At 38.3% G+C, this 8,890-nt stretch overlaps 1 protein-coding gene across 1 annotated transcript; it reads right to left on the bottom strand.

Moving 5' to 3' along the window:
• Positions 1 to 2,245: 2,245 nt before the first annotated feature.
• On the bottom strand, positions 2,246 to 5,979 carry cdk5r2b (cyclin dependent kinase 5, regulatory subunit 2b (p39)). The gene has a single exon (XM_084420822.1). The coding sequence runs from the start codon at positions 5,409 to 5,411 to the stop codon at positions 4,497 to 4,499; it is 915 nt and encodes a 304-aa protein (XP_084276948.1). The 5' UTR covers positions 5,412 to 5,979; the 3' UTR covers positions 2,246 to 4,496.
• Between the last annotated feature and the right edge of the window lie 2,911 nt (positions 5,980 to 8,890).

The following is an 8,890-nucleotide window of genomic DNA, read 5'->3' as shown; positions in this document are numbered from 1 at the left end:
AATCTCATTCATGTTATTTTTACATGTAAAATAATATCACAAGTTTGGTGCCAATATTTTTCTTATACCTTAATCATTTCATTTGAATATAAGACATTTGAGCTCTGAATTATAACTTCAAGCTTAGTCTTTTTAGACTAAACATAAATAAACAAAACTATTAAATGGCTTCAGAAGACTTACAACACAACTCATAACACATGAGTTGTGGACTCATTTGATTATTTTTAGGATTTTTTCTGGGACATTTTTGAAGCTTAACAGAATATTTATCCATTTTTACATAAATTGTGGCATTGAATTGAACTAGACAAGTGTACATAAGAATGGTTTCATGAATGATTTACACAATTTTGTTCTGCTTGTGTTTCATGCAGCGAAAGCGAACGGTGCATGACTGGGGTTGCATTATGCATGAGATCATGGAATGTCACAAGGCTGAGGAAATTATTTCAATTTCACAACTATCACTTTAATAACATTACTAACAGTAAATGTTGTACTTTGCAGGGATCTCGGTAAGCTGAAATACAAGTTTGAACAAGAATAAAAATCCTCCTGTAGACCTGAAAATCATTGAAGTACCTGGACCATCCACCAGAAAAGAGGAAAAACAAACGGAAAATGAAGCTGCTGCATCTTTTCACTTTTCTAACTCGTTAAGTACCTCACATGTCCCTTGTGAAGATTTTGTTACTGATTGCATTTTATGTTGCAGCGAGTAAAGGTGCAGTCACATTTGTGAATTTCATGAAATTATACAGGCAAAAAGGTCTATTGACCATTGTCAGCAGTGTAGCGTCGTAATGTATGAAGCACAGCTTACACAGGAGTCACTTTCTGTTGGTCAAATCCAGCGAATTCCAGTGACCAACTTGGTCCCATATTTACATTTTTGACCACACACGAAATTGCAGATCGTGTGGATTCTTATGGAAATGACTGGAATTCACCAGTGAAAATTCACAGAACGGAAAATGTTTTCTGCTTGTTGTGGCATAAGGAATACTGTTTCTGTGTCGAAGCCTCTACTTCTACTTCTACTTCTACTTCCTCTATCTTGTTTCTAGTGAGAATACTCAACAACCATTTATGAGCACTGTTGATTCAAGTCACACATTTAAGCTTTTCAAAAGCCATAGTGTACATTACAGTCTCCAGTCTCACGGTATGCCAGACTTCAATATTTTACGATTCAAAATAGCTGAATAACTAACCATCTGAGATTTCGGTATGATAAAAGTTAGGATCATTATTTTCAGGAATATTACTGCACAATGAGTGTATATTAGCACCGTTTGTTGTTTGTTTTTGGCATCTGATAGAGCTTTTGGATTTGGAAACGGTGACGTCAGGCTTAACAAGCTTAACAAGTTAAGTGAAGATGCACATTTTTAATTAGGGTAGTCAAAATGTAAAAAATAAAAATTTTACATTGATTTATTACATGGAACACATGTGTTTCCATGCATTTTGTTGAGATGTCTCTTCTTGTATAGCCTATTGTGTATATACATGGTTGATTATTCATGTTGCTTATTATATATATATTTTTTCATTGATATTAATCTATTACTAGCTTTTTTTCCCCAAGTGCATGGAAGTGTATTAAAACGGATCTAAAATATGTAATAAACAATTCTTATTTTGTATTTGGTTCAGTTTGTTTATTATAATATGGTAACCATAGTAACAACATGAAATTAATAAAAAAAATGGTTCCACACAGTGCCTAATATAAGAGTTCCTCAGGAAACCTGGGGTGCGTTTCCCGTACAACGACGCAACTCGATGCTTCACTACCAGAACGATGCAACGTTGAAGAAACCAACTAGTCACGACTGTTTCCCGAAACCGTATTGTCGCAAAGTCGTTCAACCACGTTGGTTTATGACGTCACGCACGTGGTGGAGTAATGACTTCTTTTAATGAAACTGTTTGAGATCGAATTAATGCTAGATGTTTTGATATAAATTACAGACATGGCATCTGAGGACTATTTCCCATTTTTCTCAGTTATTTCGCTTTATTTCCAGATTCAATCATAGGCTCGTTCTTACAGTAGAGCACGTTCGCACATGCGCAGTCTTCAAAAACGGTGCTTTAAATCTCTTGACAAACTCAAAGACGTAAATGACATTTCTATGTATTCTAAATAAAAGACACAGGTTGTAGGCTATACTGAATGACATCTTGCTTATTTTGCTCAAGATAAGGATTTTGCTTAATATTTATTAAGTCCACATGTCATGCAAACTAGAAACTATGCTTCTAACCACAGCTCGAGAGCTGTCGTTCCAACCACACAACTTTGCGATGCTGTTTGCGAATGTTCGTTGGAACGATGGTTTCGGGAAACACCGACTCGTTGAACTATGCTGATAACGACGGAACTTGCGACCATAGTTGGCTAACGATGCTTTCGGGAAACGCACCCCAGTGTGGTTCCTCAGAGAAAGGGTGCCTAGAGAATCTACAGACGGTTCCGCCGGTGTGGCAAAGTGAAGAACCCCAAAAGGTTCCTCCAGGCACCTTTTATTTTATTTACAGTGAAGGCCTGGGAGCTGGGAGCTGGAAGCTAGAGGTAGCCTCATGTTGCTTACAACAGAAGCTTTAAAAATAGTTCCAAAAGGACATGTGTTGATTGCGAGCTAATTTCCAACTCGTAAACTACTTGAGGACATAGCCTTCTTGACGTATTCATAATGTTCATGTGGCCACGCGCTGCTTGAAGACAAAGCGCGTGAAGGTCTGCAGTGCTGTGAATGAGCGATCCTGCGGTTACTATAGAGACCGACTGTAGAGACGAAGCCCCAGTTCACATGTATTCCGCTGACCCAGAGAAACACATCTCACAGACTGCAGCAAATTCCGGCCAATGAACTCGAAGATCATTCATGTCAAGTGTTTTATTCACTATTCCGCGAGACTCGCTCATTCTTGCTTTCAGCTGAACGGGATTGGCTGATGATCCAAAAAAGTCCCACATCAATACGTAGCCTCGAGTGAAGTCATAAACATGATTTATCCATCTGTAAATTAATTGTAGACTTAGGCATATTATATAATAATTATATAATTGACAATTTTCTCTTTCCTTTTTCTAAAATAGGAATCAAAGGGGAAAGGATTAAAAATGTAAAATAACCAAAGCGTAAATCACTCACACACACACACACACACACACACACACACACACACACACACACACACACACACACACACACACACACACACACACAGAGAGAGAGAGAGAGAGAGAGAGAGAGAGAGAGAGAGAGAGAAATACATAAATAAATTGTAGCCTGTTAGTTGTCACAGTAAAACTCTTAACTTAAAGTTACATGGTTGCTTTAAAATTGAGTTCCCTGCAATACAAAATTTTAGTTAATAGAATGGAGATTGGTTTAATCAACAAAAGCTCAAAATATGATGTTATCTGAACCACATTATCTGAACCACATTAATTATCTAAGTTGATTTGACAAAAGAATAAATCATGAAAATAATACTTTAGTGTAGACATGGTGGATAGATGCATGGTCCCAAAGTGTACAAAGCTTAAATGGATGCTATATGAGCTTTTAGGCCTATTTCGTCAAATGGCACGTGCAGTGTATTAATAAACTCGATTCATGCATTATCGATCAACAAAACCAGTCAGACTGTGTTTTATTTAATTCAAGCAAGAGCACTGAAGAATCATGTCAAAATATAAAATAATCTCAAGCAAGATCTGCCCTTTTTTTTTCTCAAATCATTGTGAATATTATAATAATAAACCCGTAGTTTCCTAACATCACACATGAATTGGCACATAGAACATCACAGTAAAGAGAAAACGCTTTCAAGTTTCACATCCAGAATGGCGTCTGTCAACAGAGCATAATGAGCACATGTAAGTCAGGTCAGCACCTTGGATAGTTCCATTCACATCTCTTCAAATGTAGCTTTATCCTCCTGAGACCCACTCACTTGTCCACTGTAATGTTTTGAGAGATACATTAAGCCTTGATAGCAATCTTTAATAATGTAGCCAATATAATAATATAAATTGTACATAATAACTAAGCATAGGAATATTAGGCTATGTTATACACCAAACACTTAAATAGCCTATAACTAAAAAAATAAAATAAACCTTTTCTTTGGGTCTCAGGAGGATAGTGACCCAGATAACCTTAGTAATGACAGCTGAGAGCGACAATTATAGAAAAAAACCGTTCATTTGTACTTTCCCCTTTTATGTAAGACTGTGAAGCAACAGATACAAAACTATATGACATGCACTGGCTATTTACCGGTGAAGCCATGTTGGCTATTATAAATCACCACTTAATACTGTTAAATCAAAGCCAACAAAACAGTGTCATAAATAGGCTATTATACTGATAAACCGGCTCGTGGCGCAACGCAACAGTCACTCAAGCAGAGCTGATTACAATTACATCCAATAAATCAGTAGTAATTGATCTCTGCTCAGATTTCGATCACAGTCAGCGGTCCAGTTCGCTTCCGTCCTTCTTACAATCTCCTTCGTTTTTTAAGTCTTGGAAAACCTCTGTGAAAAAGTGCGGATCCATGTTAATCTGCAGCATTTTCCCGCTCAGTTTATCGATGACATCTAACGAACGTTCAAAGAACGCGTCTGCATTGGTGTCGACCATGAAGGGCTTGAGAGGATACGAGATCTCGTTTCCGATGTAGGAATACGCCAGATAGAGGCAGGTCAAAAAGATCCCGTGGAGTTCACGTGGATTGTCAACATCATCGGTTACAGTTTCCCTAACGAGCAGATAGACGAACACGAGGTTGGCCGGCGTTATGAACCCGTGGTCCTGCCAGCCCTGCAACAGCAGAGTCCTGTCCACGTTGCGGAACCAAAGGATGACCTCATTTGAGGTTAGTTCCTTGACTTTGCAGCACCGTTTGCACAGGAATTCACCCAGGCAACGGAGCAGCTCCCCGGTGGAGGCCTGGACGATCACGCGCCGTGGCGAGAGGAGCGACCGGTTGCTGGGCTGCTTCTGAACCGACACCAGTTGCTTCGGCGCTGGATTGAGCGGGTCCTGTTTCTGATCCAGATGGGGAGGAACCGTGGGGATGGGCACCGCAAGAGGTCCATTTTTCGTTTTCCGCTCGGTCGATTGTTGCGATTTCCTTAAGTTCTCCTGGTTCAGATGCTCGACCTGACAGTCGCTGCTCTCTGGCAGCGGAGCAAGATCCGGATTTACTTTCTTGGCACATTTTTTCTTACCCGATGCAGTCACTAGCCGCTTAAATGTGAGCATGGACACGACTATTGACTGCTTTTTAATGCTTTTTTCTATATTCCCATTGGCTTCGTCTTCTCCATCTTCCAGAATGGTCCCTTTAGTTACTATAGGGGATACAGATAACACGGTACCCATATTGCAGAGCGCGCGACAAAAATGTTATGATACGGCCCTGCGCGCGCGGAGACGTCGCAATAGAGTTTGAGCGTATCAGATCACAAGTGCAGATCCATTTGGTGAGTAAAACAGGCAGGTTAGCAGGTGGACTGACAGACCATCATGAAGGAAATTCCAGAGCAGTCAGACACTCCCTCCACTTCTTCTGCAGTACTGACTACAAGCCAGTCCCGCATCGCCTACCTCAACCAGAGGGGATTTGTGGTAAGCCTAACCAATCTGACATCAGCTTCTGTTAACCGGGATTATCCCATCGTGTCTGTATAATTAGCCAACCTCAGGGCTAGAAGACGAATGACAGTCTAAAGCACCAATAGAAACAAACATGTCCACATTATCACTTCAGAAGGGTGAATTTTTAGACTGCATGAGTCAAGTATAGTTCTGCTATTCCCAGACAGGGTACAATTATCTCCTTAGCTACTCCATTTCACCTACTTAGCACTGAAATACATTGTGTTATATCAAATTATTAAACAATGACATGAGATCAACCAAGATAATTGTATTATATTGTATTGATAAATGCATAATAAACAACAACAACAACAATATATATATTTATATATATATTAATAATCTTTGGCCTAGAGGGTTTTCTAGTATATATATATTTTTTTAAATAAATGACAATTTTCCTAACCCACTGCACGTTTTTGATGTTTGAAACAGTGTATTGAAAGCTGATTATATGAGTAATCCTTTAAGTTTCCATGAGATTGGGAAAAGAAACCCAAATTCATTCAAGCTGCTCATCCATCTTAAATCTGGATTAAAGCAGTCTACATTAACATTTGCTTTATGGTTGGCCTAGCTATAACTAATCTTCATTTACTAATATTTGTCAGAATATATATGCCAGGCACAGGTGCACTACAGAAATGTTACATCATAATGTGATGCAACACACTGAATGCAATCCAAATTTGAAATTTATTAATTCACAAACCCTGTTTATGTGTTCCTGTGCAAGTTACATGGTAGTGTTTTTTGTCTGCTAGCTGCTGACCCCATGCTGGTCTCCCATCTGTGGCTCTTTACCGAATGACAAAAAGGCCTGTCTGATCATAACAGCTGGCAGGACAGATACACTTTACTACACTCTGAAGTACCCTAAAAAATATTAATTTAAAGTCTTACACAAAACCAAACAATACAGTTATCACTACAGCACTGTATTGTCTTTGAAAATCCTGCATGTTCCATAATAGAACACAGGGAATCTGTGAAACCCAGAGGAATTGCCCACAATGCAGCATCACAGTGGTAGAACTGACAGTACTGCAGTCAGAGCAGCATGTCTCTCTAATGAATATGCAGGAAGAGGGTTATGAATATTAACCTCTTGCAGCATACCTCGCACTGTTACTGTGAAAAGCAGTGTCTGAACAGAAAGACACTGCAGAAAGACTCTGAACCTTCTCTTTACTTCTCTTGTCTGTGAATCCAGTAATTTTCTACTCAAGGACAATGATGTTATCTGCTTTTAATAATAACAAACCATCTGTATAAATGTAGCACCTCTCTGTTGTAAATCTTTAAGCATCTATTTAGTTTTAATACCATCTCAAAGCCAGAAGCGGAGGTTGACAAGTTTGTCAATATTACGAATCTGCATTATTGTATGGCAACAGTTGTGAGGCAACTGTTGTAGAATAACCTACTTTATGAGTCAAGGATATGTGAATTAGGTCATATTCTTATGCCAAAATCAGAACATTCTTTAATGAAGCCAGATGACTAGATATAGCAATAGCAGTTAAATCAAGGTTGTTTACTGCCATTGTCCATAATGTATTATTTTAGTCACTCCCTGCACTCTCTCTCCACCTTGTGGTCAGTCATAAAAAAGCAGTCTACAAATGTAATAAAGCAAAATTGTTTAAATATGTGTGTATGTGTGTGTGCGCTGTCAATCAGTTAAAAAAAACAAAACAAAAATTTCTGTAATTAATTGCACATTACATGTAAGTTTTTAATATATTTTATATTGATAATAATTTTACATTTAATCTCCAAATTAGTGTAGAAACAACATAAAGACAGTTTATGAATATTTGTTTAATGGTATCTTTTTATGAATGAAGGCCAGTATCACCGATACCAATACTTCTGATGTCTCTATGAAATATATTTTTTTCCTAAATTTTAGCCATTAATAGCCATTCAATATTACAGTATAATTGCGGACTATCAATCTTAAAATTTATTAGGCTTTAAAAAATATTAACTTTTCATTTAAGTGAACTTAAAACAATATTAAAGTGCCCCTATTATGGATTTTTGAAAATGACCTTTCATGTAGTGTGTATAGCTCTAAGTGAATGAAAACATCATCCTGCTAAGTTTTAGTCATAAGCCGTTTCGTTGTGACGTCAAGACGAAACATTAGCATATTGAGCAGACAGCAGGGAAAACTTGAACCTCAAACCTGCAGCTGATTCCTGTGGATACTGGATAGCATCATCTCGAGAAGATGCTGTGCTCTACAATGTGAAGGTAAAGCAAGTTTTTTTGTCACTGCCCAAGGACGAGAATGTGAAGAATCAGTGATTAAAATTAATCTATACCACAGCAGTATAATCCTAAACTTTTGCTGTGTTCCCTTTATTTTACTGACGACCGCTTCTCAAATCTCGGAGTTCAATTCAGGATTCGCAAAACGCTTGCTCTTGAAAGATGGTGTTCAAAATACTTAGTTTTGAGTTTTATATTGTGTAGGTCCTCCTGCTAACTGGCTAACTCACATTATCACTGTCTTACTGAAATACTTCTGCTGATCAGTTGTTCTCACTACTTTGAGTAAAGATTAAGCATGGAGCAAGATTTGTTTTACCAACCTTTATGTTATATCAGTCATTCACGCTAGAGCTCGTCTAATGTTACAGTTTCCACATATTCACTGCAATAAATTAGAAAAACACTCGGTAAATAAATAAGTAGCCTACAAGTAAAATAATCGGTTTGTTGATGGACGTGCACTTGTTAATGCTTATGGTGAGGAATTACAGTTGCAACATCTCATAATGTACCTCAAACTGAGTGGTGTATCACTGAGAAACGTCCTGCTCGAGTCTTCCTTGCGATGGAGGTTCTGGTTGAATGAATAGTTCTTCCAATGTTTCATCATCGGACTCGCGCTCGGATTGATATGGTAAAATCGACGTCATTCTTCGTTACTGTGTTTAGTTTATGGTGTAGGAAGCCTCAGGCCCTCAGGACAAGCAGAGCTGACTTTGTTATGGCAATGGGCGTTTTTGGTTTCGACTCGCGCTGTGCGCGGTAAACCAATCACAACAGACGGAGCTGTCTGGCCAATCAGAGCAGAGCAGCTCGCGGAAAGGAGGGATTTAGAGAGACTGAATCATCTGACAAGTCGTTTGAGAATCATTGAAAATATGGTGATGTGCAAATGTATTATGAGAAAATTAAAGAGT

This window comes from Rutilus rutilus (genome assembly GCF_951802725.1).
Source record: "Rutilus rutilus genome assembly, chromosome: 10".
NCBI classification, from domain to species: domain Eukaryota; kingdom Metazoa; phylum Chordata; class Actinopteri; order Cypriniformes; family Leuciscidae; genus Rutilus; species Rutilus rutilus.
Note: the sequence above shows the minus strand (reverse complement) of the source record. Positions and strands in the feature narration are given on the sequence as shown.

What these genes read in the sequence shown, in the direction of transcription:
- cdk5r2b (XM_084420822.1), bottom strand. Translation starts at nt 5,411, where the DNA reads ATGGGTACCGTGTTATCTGTATCCCCTATAGTAACTAAAGGGACCATT.